This window comes from Vombatus ursinus, unplaced genomic scaffold, assembly GCF_900497805.2.
Source record: "Vombatus ursinus unplaced genomic scaffold, bare-nosed wombat genome assembly UNPS02014830.1, whole genome shotgun sequence".
In the NCBI taxonomy this organism is placed as follows: Eukaryota; Metazoa; Chordata; class Mammalia; order Diprotodontia; family Vombatidae; genus Vombatus; species Vombatus ursinus.
In genome coordinates this window covers 35,473,720-35,495,695 of record NW_020954608.1, presented here as the reverse complement: position 1 = coordinate 35,495,695, position 21,976 = coordinate 35,473,720, and the positions used below count along the sequence as shown (strand labels likewise).

General features: G+C 39.4%; 1 protein-coding gene across 3 annotated transcripts in view; it reads left to right on the top strand.

Moving 5' to 3' along the window:
* GATA3 (GATA binding protein 3) overlaps positions 1 to 18,141 on the top strand; it is a 24,723-nt gene extending 6,582 nt beyond the window's left edge. For 2 of the 3 annotated variants that reach the window (XM_027838626.1, XM_027838627.1), the window contains exons 4-6: positions 4,109 to 4,254; positions 9,413 to 9,538; positions 15,418 to 18,141. In XM_027838626.1, coding sequence (XP_027694427.1) covers positions 4,109 to 4,254; positions 9,413 to 9,538; positions 15,418 to 15,702 — 557 coding nt within the window. In that variant the 3' untranslated portion in view covers positions 15,703 to 18,141. The remainder of the gene's footprint in view (positions 1 to 4,108; positions 4,255 to 9,412; positions 9,539 to 15,417) is intronic. The other variant, XM_027838629.1, reaches the window with a different exon arrangement.
* Positions 18,142 to 21,976: the final 3,835 nt, after the last annotated feature.

Below are 21,976 nucleotides of genomic sequence, written 5' to 3'. Positions count from 1 at the left end.
GAGAGAGAGAGAGAGAGAACATGAACCCAGCCGGTCCTAGAGTGACCTGTTGTGCTTTGAAAAAGGACCCTTTCGAGATCAAGTTGTTGGAGAGGGGTTTATTTGAGAGAATCTTAGCTTGAGATACTAAAAATCCGGAGGGAGAGGAGCTGAGTTTGGGGGCTGATTTTTAAGGCCAGCAACTTCCTGTATTTTTGGGAGATGGTATGGAAGTCCCCACTCTAGGGGGAAGAAAGATAGATAGTTGTAGATAGTCAATGCCCCAGGCTGCCTTGCTGGGGCTGGTGGTTGGAGGGAGGGGTTGGAGAGAGACCTATATTTCTCCAAAGCACTCTTTTCCTTCTTGGTCTCCTCTCCCTTGTTTTATTCCCCACCCCCACCCCATTTTTGTGCTTGCCTCTCTAAGGACTATCTGATTATCTAGAAAAGAAGGCTGTGGTTAACATAAACCAAAACTAGGAACACCTACTTTTTTTGTATCCTGGTTCAATTTCAGCCTGATTTTTTTTTTACTCCTCCCTCCCTCCCGCTTCTCCCATTTCTACAATCACAAAAACCCGAAGTAGGACCTCTCGACATCTAGGTTATGGGACAGTGTTGGAGAGAAAGGTTGTTTCAAAGGACTCTATGGTGGGAAGACCCTCTAAGGCAGGTAGGAAATTTGAGGGGAGGGGATTCACTTAGTTTTACTGTCGTTGTTGTTAAAAAAAAAATCTCCACAAAGTCAATGCAGTTACTAAAGGAGGAGAAAAGAAAGAGAGGGGCTGCAGTATTTTGGAAGAACGGTTGAAATTGTGGTTAGGGTGGCTATGGCTTTCTTTTTTTTTAAATGCCTGGGTGTTTGTACTCAAATACACCTTTGGGGGAAAAAAGACTAAACTATTTTGTATGGGTCATTTCTAGTCTCCCCCTTCCTGGGCTAAACCTTCTGCTGTTCCCTCAGTCTCCAACCCCAACCCCAACCCTACCCCAGCCCCATTCCCAACCCTCTCTGATTTTGGTTCGATGGCCTCTGGGTCCCTCCAAGCAACCAAACCAAAAATCAACTGGTGTTTGAAAATGGCTGTTGAATGTCAAGAGGCCTTGCAGCATTGTGGTTCTGACACCTAAAGGGAGGTGTCATTGTAAGCTGTTCACCCAAAGCACAGGAAAAAAAAAGAAACAGAGAAAAGAGGAAAAAAAAAGAAAGAGAAGGCCCAAGAGAGTCTCATCATCTATTAAAAAAAAAAAAAGTTGGTAACTTGCAAGAAGCCACAGACTTGAAATAAGCAACAGCAACCAGAAAAACCCCAACAAACCCCATTCCCCTAATGAATTGAGAATGAATTGCCCACTAGTGCCAAGGCTTAATGTGATACTACTGGAAGAGGTAATCAGCTGCTCCCCCAATGTAACACTCAGCAGTTCCCCCTGAAAAGGAAGCTGTCATCCTTCCTATCCCCCCAAAATAAAGTAAATCAGACAAAACATGTCAGAGATTCTTTTAATGTACCCATTCTGCTTGAATATTCAGAGATCACTGACTCCTATTAGGGCTGAGCTGGGGGAGGGCTCAAACTTGGAGATTTGAGGAGGTGATAGGTCAGGCATAGCCTTTTGCTTCCTATTACAGGACCAGAAATTAAGTGGGCCTTTTCAACAGTCGTGTCCTTGACTACCACCTTAGTGAGATGAGTTGTGGAGAGGTTGTCTTCGGAGACAGATATTTGCATAGGGTCTCTTCTGTGCCTAGAGACTTTATGGTACATGGAGGAACCTAAGAAAAAGCCCTAGGAATTTTGGTTATGTTGTGGGCTCTGAAAGGTCCCTTGCCTCCCTGAGGGCTATTGTGGCAGCTCCAAGAGTCACTAAACCCCACCTCTTTCCATCCCTTCTTTTTTCGTTTTTTTGTGCACACCCACTTTCTCAATCCCTTTACATTTAAGACCCAAAATAAAATGCCTATGAATACAACTCAATTCATCCTTTAAAAATCTTAGAATCTAACACCCTAAGGGGAAGGAAAACCACACGCATCCCCCCCCCCAAAGACTTATGGAGTGTAGAATTTTAGATCTAGAAATAAATTTAGAGATAAAGTCCTCAACAAACTCAACTACTTCCCATAATCCAATCCCTTTTAAACAAGACGAAACAAAAAAGCACAAAGGCAAGCAAACAATAAAAGTTAACAATAAAATCCTTTTAGGCTGATTAAAAATGGACAAGTGGTTACTAGTTTTCTAGATGTTTGTCCTCTCCCCCATCAATTTGGAATTGGAATTGAAAGTGAATGAAATAGAAATACCCACAGGTACACTCTCCCTTTCCCCCAAGTTTGGACTATGCTGTTTCCAAAAAAGAAGATGCCAAATCATCCTTTCTCCCTTTCAGGGATCTAGTTTTCCTAAATTTCCCTCTAGCTCTTACTTCATATTTTCGTGGTGATTTTTTTCACTCTTATTTGTTTATTTCCTTCTTGAAACAAAACCTTTTGATCAGGAGTGGGGAACCTGTAGCCTCGAGGCCACATGTGGCCCTCTAGGTCTTAAAGTGCAGCCTTTTGACTGAATCCAAACTTCACAGAACAAATCCCTTTAATAAAAGGATTTGTTCTGTAAAACTTGGACTCAATCAAAAGGCCACACCCAAGGACCTAGAAGGCCACACCCAAGGACCTAGAAGGCCACATGTGGCCTTGAGGCTGCAGGTTTGCCACCCCTGCTTTTGACCCTCAGAGGTTCTCCAGACTTCCCTTACTCTCAAATAATTCAAATTTAATCATCTTAACCTTTGAAGACACTTAGGATCACTGATGATTAGTTCTCAATCCTATAAGGAAATGGCTGCCGGGGGCAGGTACCCAAAGGGAACAAGAACCCAAGACAAGGGTAGGAATAGGGTCAGAGAGGTCAACAAGAAGGGGTAAGAGAAACTGGCTGCAAAATCCACCGAAGTCACCAAGAGACCAAAGTGCTACGGTCACCCTAGTGAAAATAATTTAAAAGGTCATGTTGCAACTTAGCTGGAAAGAAATTAGTCCACAAACTCTCCTATTACATACGTCTCCATATTTGTGTCTTTCTTAGGCTCGCATCGGGTCAACAATGAATACATGGCTTTGCTTGACTTACTTTTCCACAAACAACAAAGAAGCCTTTGCCCATTTAGCCTAAAATTAACCAGTTACCCCTATGGCCCTTCTTCCCCTTCAGCAGTTTGCTCTAACAACAGTTCTCTTGGTTTTCATTTTCTTCCTTTTGGATTTCTCTCTCACTACCCCTTTTCCCCCTTGACTTTTCTTTTTTCTTCTTCATCAACCCCACTTTGAAATTTCTCTGTCCCCCCTTAATCAAAGTTTACCCTTTTCCTATCAGGCTTTTAGTTAAAGTTTAGTTATTTCTGAGTCCAGCTAAGTGACCAGTGCAAACCTTAACACTGGAAAGTCTATAGATAAATAATATTACTAGGGCTGGGGTAGTCTCTTAATTTACTGCCACCTATCCAATGGAGTTTACAGTTTAATTGCAATATGAATCCAAAGGCCTGTTTAGCTTCTCTCAACTACTCCTTCAATCGATCAATCAGTAGATGAATCTATTATCCATTTATCTATGCATTCATCTTTTATTTTTCCTATCTAATATGTGCTATCTAATTGATATGTATAAACATATGCTAATCTGAAAACCAGAAATGAAAATAGGTCACCCCATTCTCTCTTCCTTTTATTTTGAGACGTTGAAGCTGAACTTTTAAATTTTCCTTGGATTTAGAATTTTCTCAGAGAAAACAGTTTAAGTTGAAATCTGCTTTTCTCTTTGTTGAGACTCAGTCTTTCCCATCAGGTTCCCTAATATCCTCATCCCACTCCCCAAAAAGAGCAAAGTTCTGTTACTATTTAGCCATATGCAATTTTTGTTTGAGAAGTGTTTATATGTGTGAGTGAAACAGTAGTTATACAAGGAAGGAACAGGTAATCAATATTTTCAACAAGAGTTTGGGGAAATTCCCTCCCAAAAATGGGGAAAAAACCCTTTCCCAATTTTCCCTTCACAGCCCACATCCTAGTTTACTTAGCCTTCATGTGTGTTTTCCATAAGTGACTTATGTGTGATCTTGTTTCCAGAAGGCAGGGAGTGTGTAAACTGTGGGGCGACCTCAACCCCATTGTGGAGGAGAGATGGTACTGGTCACTACCTGTGTAACGCCTGTGGACTCTACCACAAAATGAATGGACAGAACCGACCCCTCATTAAGCCCAAGCGAAGGCTGGTAAGTTGTGGAGAAGCATTGATCCAATCGTTAACCTTTTTGTGTTTTTAATTTCCTCCCTTCAGGAAGGGGGAGTTGTTTTTTTTTCTTCTTTAGGAAATTGGCAGGACAGCCCGAAATCATGTTAGATTACTCAGGAAAGGGGTCCCTTTTATTTTTCTTTCTCAGTTTCCATATCAGACTTATTAAGAATGTATCTGCCAGGTTACTAAATCTTGGGTCTGTGCCTTATTAGGACGATTGCTTTTTACAGGACCAGAATGGGTGACTTTAAAATATGCTAGAAGCTCAGTATAATACTTTACCCTATGGTGAAGACTACATTATAAGGTGAACTTCTTCCAAAGGTTTAGTTACTGAAGGAATAGCAGGTAGTTCCAAGGCAAGAATCTTAAAGAGGGTATTTAATCATAGCCATAATGTAATATGATTTCAAAGTCTATTTGTCTGTTAGTTGGTTTATAAATAATCAACCAGCCATCAAGTCCAAATGGTCTTTTCCTTCCTCTGTGGAATTAGGAATTGAGGATTCCTCACTACAGAAATTCCTCTGGGAGAAATGTTATTACTTTTCCCCTAACTTTCATAACTAGGAAAAATAAAGAAATTTAGATCATTAATATTTTGGTTCATTTTCTGTTTGACATACCATTAACTTGCGTGTGTGTGTTTTTTTAACTTCTTGCTCATTAAGAGTACTGCAGAAAAAGCAGACCTGTGCCAATATCCTTAACACCTCTAATTAATAATATTAGTTTTCATTTCTATAATATTTTCAAGTTTATAAAATACTTTCCTCTAAGGAAACAGAGAATCATGTAGATTAAGTAATTTGTCCATAGTTGCCATTTATAATCGTTGGAACTGGGACACGTAACCCAGAAAATATCTAAGGGAGGTTTGTTTGTAGTCCTGACTTCAGATGTATCGACAACACTGAATAGATCGGTGTAGGAAAAACAAAGTATACTTAACAAATGATAAATTTCAACCGCAGAAAAGTAACTAGACAAGGGATCATTTTTTTTGTGTGTGTAGTGGTGATGACATTCATGATCGCTGAAGACTCAGAAAAGGAGGAGGAGGAATTTCCCCTTGCAGATCAATAGATGAATTAGTATCCCCAAAAATCTAAGGAAAAAATGGCCTCTGTAGTGTTTTTTTTTTTAAAAGAAGTAGTTGCACTTCCCATCAACCAACATCTTTCACATCCTCTCTAGAAGAAGGAAAAACTTTCTAGGGATGGAAGTGCTCATAAAGCTTTGATTTTTTTGGCAAGGCATAGATCTTCGTACTTTTTCTTTTCTCTGTCAGTCTTCCCTTCAACTCTCTCAACCCCCCACGTACAGGTTTGGGTTTTTTTTTTTTCCTTTCTCTTATGTGCAAAGCTAACTTCCTAGGAAAAAGCTGCCGGATATCTGAGCACTGGAGATAACTCATAAACAACAGCTCTGCTTCCCCAACCCAAACATTAAGATGTTTGAACGGATCAGAACTAGAAGGATTTGAAAAAAACAGCTGGAGGTGTTAGCGTAAAATGAGGGTGATCACACCACAAAAGAATGTTCTGAATCACCCAAAACCTGGCCCTGGTTGAAAAAAAAAACCCTCTTGTCCTAAAATGTTTTAATACCCTTGAAGTGCAGAAAGTGAGAAAAAAAAAAGAAGAAAACAAGGTGTGTGTGGGTATGCATGTACATGTGCATGTGTGTAACAGTATGTTTGTGTGTATGTATTCACATACACACATGCCAGGGTTACCTACAAATTGAATGTTTTCTTTCTAACTTATGTCTGTACAAACTGCAGGTTGGGAAGACATTTTTTTTTTTTGTCATTTTGCCTTGACTCAGCTTCCCCAAGAAAGCAAGGGAACTCTGAGTAATAATTGATTTTCATTTTAAAGTTCAGTTGCTATTACATTTTCATCTGTCATTGCTTTCTTAATCATCCTTTCTGGAGAAATTTCTACTTTTAGTTCCTTAGAAATGACATACACGTGAAACCTATTCAGACTTTGCTTATCCTTGAGTGACATTTTAACTGCTAGACCTACAGAACCTCTGTTTTCTTCTCTCTTCCCTTCCATATAGCTCTTTCCCCCATCTCTATAGTGGCCCTAGCTTGCTATTCTGCCCCCACTCCACCCCATCCAGATCATTTAAGATTTGGAGAAATATACCCAAGCTTATAATAGAGCATTTCTGAAAGACATGTGTCGACCCTTAAATAAACTAATACAAGACACATAAGTAATCCCTTAAGGGAGAATCATAGCTTTTTTTTTTTCTTTTCCTTAGTGCCACCAGAGTTTTCAGAATTTCTCACAACCAGAAAGTAGCTGAACTACTTGTAATATTAATGCAGTTTGCCTGCTGTTAAGGAGGCTGAAGAGTATGACTTGTAAAAGAGATTCTACATAAATGTAAAGCCTGCAAGACAGAAGGCATTTTTGCAGTCTGTATTCATGTCATTATCCATATTAGCCTTGGTTTGGGCTTGAAGTTTATTTTATTTTGTGTTTGTTTTCTGAGCTGGCATTATGCATTTGTAAAATGTAATATTTACACTCATATAATATATCATAACTAAACTTTTTGGTTTTTTTTGAGCTGGCACTATATATTTGTAAAATATAATATTTACATTCATGTTATAATATAATAAACTATTTTGTTTTTTAGCTAGCCTAATATATTTGTAAAATATAATATTTACATCCATATAATAATGCTATAATAACCAAACTCTTGGTTTTTTTGAGCTAGCATTATATATTTGTAAAATATAATATTTATATCCATATAATAACATGTAATAACCAAACTCTTTTGGTGTGGGAAAGTCAGGGACCATAAATGTACTAATAACTTCTGAGAATTATTTTTAAAATAATCAAGGGAAATTCATGATAATTATGAAAAATAGTACTTTTGATTTGTTTAGTAACTTTCTTTTTAAGATTGTCTATATTAAATGATTTCTTGGGGAGGTCACTATTAACGCTTGGTCCCTTCTGAAGCGACAGTTTTAAAAGACTCCAGTGCTCTTGGGATGTGAACAGTCCACACAACTTGGCTAGCAACACATCCGCAAAGTTTCTCAAAGATGATATTTTTTGAGACTCTTAATTTCTAGATCAGTATTGTCTGGGGAGCAAACTCACATTTCTAAAGTTATGTGACTGATATTTAGGCATTAAGGAATCAGGTGTTCACGTACAGAGCAATTTAGTGACTTTGAAAGGAAGAGCAAATTATTAAGTCAAAATTGCTACTGATTTATCCATTTTTTTTTTTTTTTGCAATTTCATACGTGCAGTCTAACTTTTCTCTTGATGTAATGTTGAACACAGACAATCTAGCTTCACTCTCTGGTTGTTATAGTGTAACTTGATTTTCCTGGAACACAATCCACTTGATTAACCGCTATGGTTTACGTCTTTCCCCGCCTTTTTTTTTTTTTGTGGGGGTTGGGGGAGGAACCTTAGGGAAGAGGGAGATGTTGAGTCTAGTAGATTTTTTCAAGTGTATAGCTTAGTACCTCCCCTTCCCCACAACTTCTTTTAAAGGTGCAGAAAGTGATGAGCATTTTAAAGAAATAATATTTCTTTGCCAAAGACAGAAAATGGCCCCTTTCCAGTACTACTAAGGAGTTAGAAATGAAAAACAAAATAGTTAAATAGTTTTAGAAACTTAAAAAATAGTTGAAATAAGAATCCTTTTGTTGTTGTTCCATCATTTTGTCAGCCAAGTCCGACACTTCGTGACCTCATTTGGGGTTTTCTTGGCAAAGATACCAGTGGTTTGCTGTTTCCTTCTCCAGATCATTTAACTGATGAGGAAACTGAGGCAAAATGGGTTAAGTGACTTGGCCCCTGGGTCACACAGCTAGTGAGTGTCTAAGGCCAGATTTGAACTCAGGAAGAGGAGTCTTCCTGACTCTAGGCCCATCATTCTATCCTTTTAAAGGGAAATAAATGTAATGACATAATCAGGGAATCTAGGGCTTTTATTAAGGTTTTATTAAGCTCCTACTATGTTCCAGACATTGTGCTACATGTATTACAAACACCTCCTTTGATTCAAATAGATAGCATGGGCATTGCCTGTGATGCTGTACTTAATACTTTTTAATGGAATGGCTCAATTGGTTTACTAAATGTATTGGCATGCCTAGGCATATATCAGGTTGTTTGGGCATGGGGGTAGGGCTGGGGAGGAAGGAGAAAAGGGAAGAAATGTGGGAAAAAGGGGAGGAAGAGGAAAGAAAATCAGTTTGTTTGGCTCAAGAAGACCTAATGTTTTTATTGAGTAACAAATTTCCTTGTTTTTAGTTAGTGTCATTGGCCTGAAATCAGTAGAAGGGTGAGAGGGTTGGTTGTCTTTCATGGGTAGCAAGGAGTATAGTTTGAAAGCATAGGCTGCATGAGACACCACTTTCAACAGTGGACTCAGAAGATTATGAAGTCTTATCGACAAGTAACTGGAGGATGCCTGACTCAGGATTTCCTGAGTTAGAGAAAATAGGCTACCTTCATCCAGATACATCGATGATTGTTGTTTTTTTTTAAACTGTCCTTTTGGTTACCTAGGCTTTTTTACATTCCTGTTCTTTTGTTTTACATGTCTCAAGCTGGATAGAATTGTGGCCTTAGGTTTCCCTCACTGTCATCGTGCCCATTTGCTTAGTAGCATTTATTTATATTGATTTTAATTGGAAACTTTGCTGTGGAAGCAGCTGTATAGGCCAGGACCCAAGAAATGGGGGGATGTGAAACTTCATTCTGTGGCCTGCAGGCCCCTGAAAAGTAACTTTCTAGTGCATTTTGGGGGGTGTCTGGAGGACAGTGGCTCTCCTCTAATGTCAAGGATGGCTTTTTATATTCCCTGCAAGGTTACCCCTCCCCCCCAGACCCCACCCACTTACCTCAGACCAAATATGAGGTTAAAGTCAAAAATCGTCAGACCCATGTCCTCTAATGTGTATGAATTAACTCTGCTTAGGTTTATCTAAGCCGATTTTGGGGATCTGCATCACTTTCATGTGGGCCACTTGCTAGTTTTGATTTCAATGACGATTTCTTCTTCTTTTTTTAAGTCTTAACGTATTTTGCCTTCTTCCCTCTCTTTCCTCTACCCACTCTCTCCACCCCCAGTCTGCAGCCAGAAGAGCAGGTACGTCCTGTGCAAACTGTCAGACCACCACTACTACCTTGTGGAGGAGAAATGCCAATGGAGATCCCGTGTGTAACGCCTGTGGGCTCTACTATAAACTGCACAATGTAAGTGGAAATGTAGCCTCAAAGAACCTAGTCGGCAGCTGTGACTGTACGTGCTAAACTTTCCTGTTGCCTTTCTGACTTCCCTGTTAATGAAACTGACTTTGGGTAAGGATATTGGCCCCATATCATTCCTGTTTAGTTATAATTAATGTTCAGAGACAGGAGGTCACTGGGTAATGATTTTTGAGGAGGCCACAGCAACTCATGAATACCATCTACTAGGGGGTGGAGGGGCCATGAACTGCAACAGCGAGGGCTCCCAGGTGAGTGAAATCATAGATGTTTCAAATATTAAAAGATATAATGAAAGTACCAGGACCCACTTTGGAGCATTCCTGTTTTTAGTATTAAAAAAAAAAGGACCTTGCATCAAGGTCCAAACTATAAGCAATATAGTTTAGCCACATAAATGCCAAGTTGGGAGAGGTTTAGACACACAGAACAACATTATCCACTTAACCTGCTTTGGAAAACACAACATGCAATGTCGCAATGTGATATGCTAAGTGTGCCTGGTCTGGTTTTTCAAGAAAAAAAAAGATTATCCTTGGAAAATGAAAAAGAAGCCAGCAATTATATTTTTGATGTTTCCTTGTTTTTCATAGTTTTTTTTTTCCAAAGCCAAAGGGGAAAAAAAAAATAGAATTACAATGCATAGGCTTCGATTCCTAAAACCAAGAGGAAAGATTCTATGACTGAGGAGTGAAGGGGGCAGGCAGTAGGTCAGAGGTAGTGGTGGGGAGGTGTTGGTAAAAGACATGGCTAACACTGTGCTTTGAATTTTAAATGGGCTCCTTCTATGAGACGTGAAATGAAATGTCTCAGAAATTTCATCTGAAGTCTTTGTCCTGACTAGCTTACACATGCATAGAAACCCTGAGGAAAGCAGCAATATGAAAATACCTATGCCCAGCAAAACAAAGACTCAAGTGCTTTCTCTTATGTCTTATCTACAGAATAATAATCAGTAACAATAATATTCGTAATAATCGTAATTCCCACTTTTTTTTTCCTCCTGGGGTTGGATGTTTTTATTTTCAATCTTTTGGTATGGGCTCCCCCTATATTTGCCATTGTTTTTCTCTCTTCTTCTTTTTTTAAATCTCTGTCATTTTTTCTCAGGCCCATGACCATTATGACCCTTAGTGCCATGTATGCCTGGACCACCAAAGTAAACCTCTTAATAAAGAAGCTTTGGGGGGCAGCTAGGTGGTGCAGTGGATAGAGCTCTGGTCTTGGAGTCAGGAAGATGTGAGTTCGAATCTGATCTCAGATATATAACACTTACTAGCTGTGTGACTCTGGGCAAGTCACTTAACCCCAATTACCTCAGAAAAAAAAAAGAGGCTTTGGTCTAAAGAGCCACCATTTTACCCCTCCTTCATCTCTCCCCATCAAGGTTCTTGGCCGTTCTGATCTTGGCTAAGTCTGGTGGGAAGGATAAAAAGCATAATTTTTTTTGTTTTGTTTTGTTTTTTTTGCCCAAGGGCTCTTCTGGCAACATCTCCACCTCAACCAAGAATACCTGGGATTTGGAGAGGAAGCTCCTTCTTGTTAGCTTTTTCAGCAGAATTTCTTGGGTCCTGTTGGCATTGCTCAGGGATGACTAATGCACCCCAGCCTTCATGGGTCTTCCTTCCACTGACTGGGTACACTAGAAATATTCTCCCTTTGGGAAGGAATTTCATGAATTTTCAGGCTCCCTTTGTAAAATCTGCCATTTTTGCTCTTTTCATACGGTTCCCATTTGCTATTGCATTCAAGTGTGAATGGCTGCTTGTTTTTAAGTAATCTAGAAGAAGCCCCATTTTGTAGTTACAGGGAATTCTGTTGCCCATTGGATGGAGGGAAAGCTAAAGGTGTGTGATTAATTCCTGGGAGGTTCAGTGTATGTAGATTTATTGCTTTCTTATCCTTGACACTACTGATAAGAGCTCCCTCCTTCAGGGATTGGCAGAGCTGGGGTATGCATTTATGTTGGGGATTTCCTTGGAATAAAGAGAGGAAAGGAAGGAAGGAGGAGAGGCAAAGGCAGGACTGGTAGTGGTTTGAAGAAGGAGGATAGGCCTCTGTGGGTGAGGTAGGTCTCCTTGTATATAGCTTTGGAGATGGTCTCTATCCTCCCAGTTCTCCAAGTTCTATGAGAAGTTGGACCAATCCCTGCCTGATATAAGCAAGGAGATGAAGAGCAAGACATGCAGAATATTCTGTGAGGAATGCTAGACCCATTCCTTTGGTATTTGCCCAGGGCAGCATTTCCTAAACTTATTTGGCTGTGAGACACTTCTGGGCTTGAAATAAATGGATGGAACCCTTACATGCTGTTCTTTGAAATCTAGAGTGATGGAATGCCCCTAAGAAAAAAAAGAACCTGGGAAATTTTTGAGCAAAAGAGAGGAAATTAACTCCTTTCACATTGAAAATTTCTAAGCATAGTGTTTTGTTTACATATACGATTTCATACTTAATATTGCAGATGGGAAAGTATCAATAAGATCAAAATTTTCTCTTGGGACTTCTGTTCACATTATGTAGAATACCAGTTTCATGGAATTCAATTGGGGGAAATGCTGCCTCAGGGACTGGGCTTTAGCACTGGGAGCCCCATTTGATGGGTTGATGAAGTCATCCTGGGGACTCTCGGCAACTGCGGGGCAAGAGTGAGTTTTCAGGCTTTTTTCCCCCTGCAAGAGTTATTCAGAGGACAAAAATTTGTGTTTCTGGAGATGTGTGTGCACACTTTCATTCTGCCCTATATGAGTTGAGAGAAAAATATGTCAAAAACAATTATCATATTTGAATTGACAGTCCTCCCCAAATCAGGTGACCAGAGTGTTGGGTTTAAGAGGGGCACTTCTATCTCAGACACACACGGGAAGTAGGTTTTGTTTTGCTGTTTTTCCCTGTTTGACTCAGAGATGTCACTTGTCAGTTGCTGTATGATCTGGCTCTCTATCAGTTCTAGAAGGCTCTTGTCTGTAGTTAGTGGGATCAGGACAAATAGGAGACATATAGGAAAACCATCTGCTTCCTTTTTTTTTTAAGTTACTTAATTTTTTCAAAGGTAGCTCGGAAAAGTGGGAAAGTTAGAAGTTAGATATGGGTTCCAGCTCTGGCTCTCCCACTAGGTAATATAACCTTGGGCAAGTCACTAAACTCTTCAGACGTAATGGGAAGCTTGGTTTAGATGTTCACTTAGGTATTTCCTCCCAAGTCTGATATTTCATATATGTAGATCTGCTTCTTTCCTTTACCGATCAAAGTGTTAAGAATTATGGGAAATTAACTACACAATTTTCAACAGATTAAAGTAACTTTCTGTAGAATGAATATAAGAATCATAGTGTCATAGATTTAGAACTAAAAGAGACCTCAAAGGCCATCTAGTCTAATCCCCTCATTTTATAGATGAGGAAACAGAGCCCAAGAGGTTGTGGTGACTTGCCTGGGGTCACAAAGGTAATATGTAGTATTAGTAGTAGTGGTAGTGGTGATGGTGGTGGTGGTGGTGGTGGTAATAGTCGTAGTAGTAGTAATAGCAATAGGAGCAGCAGCAGCAGCAGGAGGAGGAGGAGGAGGAGGAGTACTAATGGATCTTAAAATAGTGCTTTTTAGGTTTGAAAAAAAGTCTGACCATTTTTGACAGTTCTCAAGGAACTGCATTCTTAACAGAAGAATCTTCTCAATGTTGAGAATTTAGCCACTGTGGAGTTTATAACCCAGAATAGCCTTCTCACTTTCTGTAATGACAGTAAGCATCCATATTGAGATAATTGTTGGTATATGAATTTTATTTACTTAGTGATTGGAGAAAATAATCAGTTCTCATTTTCATGGTCTTGGTGTTTCTCCTACTCATCTAGATATCTGTGCATAGATGCAATGAGTTTCTTGCTAGTTATCTAGGTGTTCAGCTATCTGCATATCTATATCACTGGATCAAGGTGACTTTGTAGTTAGTTATCTGGGTTTGTGTTATCTTGATATTGTACTTAGATTCTGGCCTATGTACTGTTACCTGTATATCAAGATGTCAGCATATGGAGACATGCCTTTGTAGATCTTACTCTATGGGTGTAACTGCCCATCTAGATTCTTACCTTGCTAGAGATAGAGATAGATGATAGAAGGGGTAAGAGGGAGCTGCTGTCTCTGTAGACCTCAGGGTTGACTGTGATATGAAAGATGATGAAAGAAAGTCCTGAGATTTAATTTTGGGAGTGATCTTTTTACTTATGCTGCTGCAATTCTCCTAGCTCTCCCAATGCAATGAGGAAACAAGCCTTATGTCCTCAACCTTGGAGATCATGCCAACTTCTGGGCTTTGGTGGGTAGATCCAGATTCCTGACCATCTCTCGTATCTTAGCTCAGGGCTCCTCTTTGGAATTTTTGTCCTTGCTGCCACTAGCTGACATAGGACTAGCTCTGTGAACCTGTTTGGTATTTAGTTGCTCTCTTCCTCAGTGTCCATTTTTTAGTTTTGTAAGCAGCTGGGTACATCCTAAATCTTTGGATATCATCTCTTCTCACACAGGAAGCAGGATTGGAAAGGGCTGTTTCTGCCCCAAGGTACATTAGGCAGATTGAGCAAGTTCTTGGGGATACCAGAGTTTCCCACAGCTTCAGGTTCAGACCCTAGCATTAACTCCTTACTCCTCTTCACTTCTTGTTTCTTGGAAATAATACAAAATAGATAGAGCCACAGATGTTAAATGACTTGCCCAAGGTCAGGCCCTACACGTTAATAGACATATGCCTGACTATCATTTGTATTCCTCTGACCTTGACCAGGTGTGTGAAATATTAGTCACATGATTATATTTCTCTCCTGGCACTACTCCCCCCATCCCAGGAAATATCTCTTTTAAAGAGGAAATGAGATGATTATGGTTTCTGAGGCTAAAGTGTAGCATGATCCTCAGAGCAGGGTAGTATGGGAGCAGTAACTGAGATTTACCTTGCTTTGCTCTGGACTTTCAGCACCTGTCCACCCTTGACCTTTCATTCCCTAGGCTGAGATTATTTCAGTATCTAGCAAAGTGCCTTTTGAAGCATTTATTATTTACTGATAGATTGATTGATTGTTGACTGATTATTGGGATAGGCAGATCCTTGCCCTAAAACAAGTGGATATAACAGGGCTGAATTAGCAGCTTGTGAGGGTTTTAGATTTAGTAGAGAGTATGAGGGAAGCAATTCCTTTTTGAAAGGGCAGTGGAGCTGAAAACAACCTGTAATAAGAAAAATATACATTCCAAAGAAAGATTTTAGTGTAAGACTCATCCTGAAAAGGTCAGGACCAAACCCAAAAGTACTTGAGTGGTTTGATACCAGAGTTTCCAAGGCAAATACACTTTCTTGATCAGTACTTGCCCGGGCCAGCTCAGAGTGAATGAAATTGGATTTATCTTCTGAAGTCATAAATTATGTTTCTGTTTTGATCAGCATGGAAGCAAGATGACATTAGGTGAAATGTCTGAAAGAAGAATTAAGGGAAAAAAAAACTTCTGTAAAAATGAAGCCATCCTAATTGGGTCCCTCAAATGAGGTCTTTTGGAATGACAGAGTTCCCTGAAAAAATTTCTCTAAAATAATACTGACAGAACTGACCAATAAACTCTAGTTCATGTATAGTAACTTGCAACTCTTGCTCCCTGAAAATGAGAAACGAATCCTAAACCCTGAAAGTTTCCATTCGAAAATTTTGGCTTCCGGGGGAGGGTGAGAGGTGGGAAGGAAGCAAGGGAAAACCAAAATGCAGAGAGATGTACAGCATGACATACTCTGATGGTGTTGGTGGTGATGATGTATGAGAGCCTTTGGCTATTTTGAAGCCAGCATGAAAGCAAAAAAATATATATAATGAATCTTTGTTTAGATTAACAGACCCCTGACTATGAAGAAGGAAGGCATCCAGACCCGAAACCGAAAAATGTCTAGCAAATCCAAAAAATGCAAAAAGGTTCACGACAGCCTGGAGGACTTCCCCAAGAGCAGCTCATTTAATCCGGCCGCCCTCTCCAGACATATGTCTTCTCTCAGTCATATTTCACCTTTTAGCCACTCTAGTCACATTCTGACTACTCCAACACCGATGCACCCACCATCCAGCCTCTCTTTTGGACCTCACCATCCTTCCAGCATGGTCACTGCCATGGGTTAGACTTCCCCCCTGTTCAATGCTTAAAGGTCTCAAAGTGAGATTTCCCCCCCTCCCCTTTATACTTGCATTTTTGCAGGAGCAGTATCATGAAGCCTAAAAATGATGGAAATATGTTATTTGAAGGCAGAAAGAAAAGTGATGTTTGCCACTTTTAAAAAGGAGCTCACTGTGGTGTCTATGTTCTCAACCACTGAATCTGGATCCCATTTGTGAATAAGCCATTCAGACTCATATTCCCTACTTAACAGGGTCTCTAGTGCTGTGAAAAAAAAATGCTGAACGTTGCATATAACTTATATTGTAAGAAATACTGTACATTTGAGGAAGACTTTATTGCATCTGGGTAGCTCTAAGAAGGGCATGAAGGACACCAAGAAATTTAAAGAATATGGGGAGAAAAAAGTGCGGAAGTAAGAAGAAACTAGGTCTAATACCCACATGGACAAGCTGCCAGGTGTGTTTTCTTTCACTGGCCACAGTTGTTTGATACATTTAAAAAAAAAAAAGAAGGAAAAAAAAGTCGTAGGCAGATCATTCATTCAAGGCTGTGGGCCTCTGCATAGGAAGAAACACGAGCAATTTCAGGCAATCAGTGTTAACATTCCGATACTGCCACTGAGGGTTTTCAGATAGCCATTCTCCAGACCTATATGCATTGTGAACAAGTCCCTGTAATTGTTGTTTGTATGTATAATTCAAAGTACCAAAATAAGAAAAGATGTAGATTTATTTCATCATATTATACAGACTGAATTGTATAAATTTATTTACTGCTAGTGTTAAGAACTGCTCTTTTTGTTTTAATATTTTTTTCTCTATATATTTTTTGGTTGAATAAACTAGATTACATTCAGTTGACCTAAGGTGGTTGTGCTCTAGAGGGTTTATTTTCCATTTTGTTTTTTTGTTGGTATTTATTAAATAGCTTCCACGGGTACAGCGGCATCTGTCTTTTCACTTGCTCTTCTGCGGCCTGTGCTAATGCAGGTAGCAGTGTATGAGCTACCAGCATGCATGTTAGCCACTGAGGCCTTCACCTGGCCCAAGTCCTTCTGAGAGCAGCAGCCTGGCTGATTTATTAGGTCCCTTTGTGTTCTGTGCTAGTTGTCACTGCCTTAATACAGTCTGTTGGGGGAAAAAAAGCTGCAACATTAAAAAAAAAAACCACAATATAACATGTCATCAAAGTGATGGCCAAGCTCTCATAGAATGTGGTAGTTGTAGCTTATTTAAATATATGAAACTTTTTGAAAAAAGTCATGTAAGTTGTATCCACAAGGAAGTAATTTCAACCCTCCACATTCATGATCTGTTTCTATGGGGAATTGTTTGGGTGTATGTAGGGGTCTGAGTTTGTCCCAGAAGAGTTTATTTTGTGGTTGAGGCAACTCTCATGGCTATCATACCCACCAAGTTTGAGTTCCCTTGACTTGCCTTTTTTTTTTTTTTTTTAAATCCCTGTGGGACCTGGGTAGGCAAAGTTCCCACAGGAGAAAATGGGACCTTTCCCTGCCTGAAACCCACAGGATGAGACTGTGCTGCAGATGGATTCCTTGTGGTAATGTTCAAGATGTAAATGAACTGGGCTGGCTCTTGGGTTTCATTTCTGTTTTGCTTTTCTGCTGTTGAATGGAATAACACCACAGTGAAGGATTTATTGGAATGTTTGCGAGACATGAAATAAGTATTTTGTAACGCTGTATATTTCCCTTTTACTCTATTGACAGAATGTGTAACTATGGTGCACATTGAAAAATCTATGTTAATCACCTCTCTGCTTTCTTAAATATTTTAAACCTAAAACTCGATATTGAAATAAAGGAGTAGAGAATTGCTGAGATGCAAAAGGAGATCTTACTGGCTCCTAATTAACCATCTACAATGTTGTTTTCAATTACTTTTGAAGCACCAAAGGAATAATCTCACCTTTTGCCATATTAAACTTGGTAAATTTTGTCATTGTCATGATGTCTCAGGACTTGCCACCTCTTTTTCTTCATGAGTAGATTTGAGTAAATGCCATTTCACCTTGAGAACAGGGAGTTCAAATTCTTTACATTCTTTGAAAAAAAAAACAAAACCCAACACACAGCAACACCCCCAACAACTTTGAGTCTTAAATAATTAGCTGTATTGACACATTTGACCATATTCCTTCCTCAGAGAAATGTCATTTCATCATTCTGTATATTGTGTTAACATACTAAGGTGTTTCTAGATGATGCAAAGGGGTTTTTTTTTTTAATATATAAAGTTCATGGTGACGACGAGTCAGCTTATTCTTTAGAATATTATCTTACATTTTCAGTTTTTCTGTTTTTGATAAAGCACCTCAGAGAGCAATACTAGAGAGGGGTTTAATCTAGGAAAAAGCCAGACTAAGTACTGTTGACCAATGTATTGCTACAATGTTTCTGAGTAAACTGTATCCCTAATTAATTTTCTGTCTGTCTTGTCTCATTTTTGAAATATCGGTTACATTAGTTCACATTCAGGGGAAATACCTGAGAAGCAAGAAGTGTAACTGGGGATGGATTGTTTCTTATTTATTTTTTCTTTAAAAATGCAAACCATAGGTACAAACATGGGTGAATTACTATATAGTATTAAGATTTCTGAACTCTTCTAATAATGAATTCACATATTCAGGATTTTGACTTTAGCTTAGATTTCTCGGATGACCCCTTAGACACATTTGTATAGCTGAATAAGAAATGGAAAAATCAATAGACCTTGGATCTTACTGGCATTTTGAATTTTTAAAAATAGTTTTAAGCATTTTGATAAAGTTCACATTCCACCTTCAGAAAAGTAGCTAGCAGTTGGATAAACTTGATGACAGGAAGTAGGAGCTCCCAGAACCTACATCCCCAAATCAATCAACCTCTTGGAAAAGTTCCCAAGGTTCTGGATTGGTTTCAGTTTAACTTGCTTCTTGTCATTGTTAGCCTTCATTTTGGTCCATCTTTCTTGAACCTGAAACTGAGAACAAGGAGTGCTCTTTAATATCTTGAGGCTTGACAGACCAGAAGGTTTGCGGTGAAACACCTGAATTCTGACATGCCGTGAACAAAACTGTGTTTTCCCCACACGGTTGAAATCTGCTTAAAAAGGATTACTTTCAAGATAACAGTATTTTACATTTATATCACTTCAAAGTTTACAAAGTGCTTTACATATATTATCTCATTTGATCCTTAAAACAGCCCCTTGAAGTAGGTGCTATTATCCTATTTTACAGATGAGTAAACTGAGGTTAGAGAGGATAAGTGACTTACCGAGGGTCGTGGAGCTAGTAATTGTCTGAAGAGGGATCTGGACCCAGATGGTACTTACTCCAAGTTTGCTTCTTTGAACGCTACACTGTGCTACTGCCTTAAGATGCAAAAATGTCACCCTAAATCCCTCATCCTTCTCATCTTCCACAGAAACGAGCAAAAATAAACAACAAACCAAATTTAAATACTGAGTTTGTTTTGTTTTGTTTTTGGTGGATCTTAGACTTTCTTATTCAATTATTTTCCCCAAATAATTCTCTCACAATTTCATTGCTAAGAAAGAATAATAAAAGGGTTAAAATATTAGGAGGCCCTGTGTGTGGTGGGGCATGCCTGTAGTCCTTTGTACTGGGGAGGCTGTGGCTGGTGAATGCTTGAGCTTGGGGTTTCTGAGATACAATATGATCAGGTCTGTCTGGCACCATATTGGTGTCAAGGGTTGTGGGGGGTGGGATGGTTCTCCATGCTGCCTGAGGAGGGACAAACTGGTCCAGGTTGAAAATGAATAAGGTTAAAGCTTCACTGCTGGTTAGCATTGGCTTAGCCAGGGATTGCCTGGGGGAGATGAGATACCCCATCTTTAAAAAAAAATGGAGAGAAGACATTTGAACTATTGTGTATTCTAAAGCAACCAGTTTATTTATAATTTCCTCTTGGAACATATTTTCTAAGAGTAAAAATTACCCTAAGATGGAAGTATATAATGAAACCAGTAGCCTATTACCAAGACCATATCATTCCTACATTTCTGAATTTGGTGGCACGATTAAATAAGAGTTTCCTTTTGAGTACTGGTAAGTTTTTGCCTGCCTTCTTGGTGAGATCACAGAAAAGAGCGTGGATAAATCATTGAATTGGATTTGATTGTCTTCTTTACAAAGACAATGGCAAAGAGAAACCAAGAATACAGAAAATCTTAATTGATTATTATTAATAATAATGACTAAAATAGCTATTTAGCACTTTATGATGTACATTATTTCATTGATCCTCAAAACAACTCTGGGCACTAATTAGCACATGTATTATTATCCTCATGTTACAGATGAGGAAGCTGGGGCTCAGCCTTTGACTTACCCAGGGTCATACAGCCTGGCAGATACAGGAGGGGAACTCAGGTCTTCAAGCTTCAAGTTCTGGGGCACTTTCATGTGACACAGAACAAAGAACACTGACCTGGGAGCAAGGGGTCACAGATTCTAGTCCTGGTTCTAGGGCCTCTGGGTAATTCACTCAGTACCTTTGGGATCTGTTGATAAAAGGATAGACTGGATGACGTCTTAAGGGGCTTTCCAAGTCTAAGAAGTGCATGATTCTATTGGATTTTTTTTGGTTGGCGGGGAGGGGAACAGTAGCAAGTCTAACCCTTGTCAGAGAAAGACTTTCCCCTGTCAGGATTTTGAGCAGGACACTATTAAATGCTTAGAGTGATGGTAGTTCACAGGCTTACAGCTGGGTCAGAGGTAAATTCCATGAACATCTGTCCTTAACATTATCTTGTGAAACACAAATTAACTTGTATTTTATGACTGTCATCCCAGAATGGGAGCTGGTGTCTCTGTTTTTAGATCCCCTGTTCTTTCTGAAAAGTATCCAGGCTCCTTCTGAGATGAATGCACATCACTTGCTGGTCTTGCTGATTTTGGCACCATGGTTCATATTTCACTCATCCATTGTGTAGAGAAATACTGCCTGATTGTTTACAGGCTTTTCTAGGGATAGAGCCAGAGTCCACAATTTCTTTCTTTCTTTCTTCCTTCCTTCCTTCCTTCCTTCCTTCCTTCCTTCCTTCCTTCCTTCCTTCCTTCCTTCCTTCCTTCCTTTCTTTCTTTCTTTCTTTCTTTCTTTCTTCTTCTTCTTCTTCTTCTTCTTTTTCTTCTTCTTCTTCTTCTTCTTCTTCTTCTTCTTCTTCTTCTTCTTCTTCTTCTTCTTCTGTTTTTCTCTTTCTCCTCCTCCCTCCTCCTCTTCCCTCCTTCTTCCTCTTCCTTTTCCTTCTTCTTTCTTCTTCTCCTCCTCCTCCCTCCTTCTTTCTCTGGGAAGAAGAGAAAAAAAGGAAAAAAAGTAGATTCCCACTCAATGAGGTGCTCCCTCCCACAGTGTTCTGTTCAGACTCAGAAATCTGTAGTCTCCTCCTATCTCTCTCCAGATTTCCTCAACAGGGAACCCCTGGTACATTAGCTACATTGTCTCTGGTGCATTTTAAAAATCCCCTGTAATGTTTGTGTGCACAGTTTGGCAGACTGCACACTGGAGTGAGGATTTGGAGAGCGAGCGCAGACCTCTCCTATTGGTCTTTAGCTAAACAAAAGGCATGCATTGTAATGTATTCTGCTGTACTGTTCTCATTCTAGGTACCTGGGAGACAGAGGGAATATGTCCCTGTGGGAGCAGTTTTGGGCCTAGAATTAGGCACCTTAGAAACATAGTGGGTGGGAATATAAAATATAGCTGGGGAATAATTTTCAAAATCAAGCCTCATTCATCGTAACGTCACTGTATACTGAGATTGTCTGAGAGAGGGTGCTCTGTGGAAAGACATATACCAATATACTTGGGCAGTTGAATCAAAAAGTCAGACACACTAGACGTGAGCTTATGTGCTAACATCCAGATAATAATTGACTAATTTTTTGATTGAACTACTCCTGTATTAGTGCATAGTTTGTTGGCCAATTCATTTTGAAAGTTATAATGGATGAGCTTGACTATATTTGTCTATCTGCCATGATCTCATTGGTCAGAGGGTCTGTTGTAGTCTCTTGCAATTACTATAGTGCAGCTACTAAGATGTGATTTAGTGCAAAGAAGTAATGAAATAAGAAGCCAATTGGCTCCCAACTAATTGGCAGGGTTAGGTCAATTACCCTTACCATTAATCAGTTAACAAATATTTATTAAGCATCTACTATGTGCCAGGCATGGTCCTAGATCCTGGGGATATAAATTCCAGTGAAATAATCCCTATTCTCAAGGACCTTACCTTCTAATGGGAATAG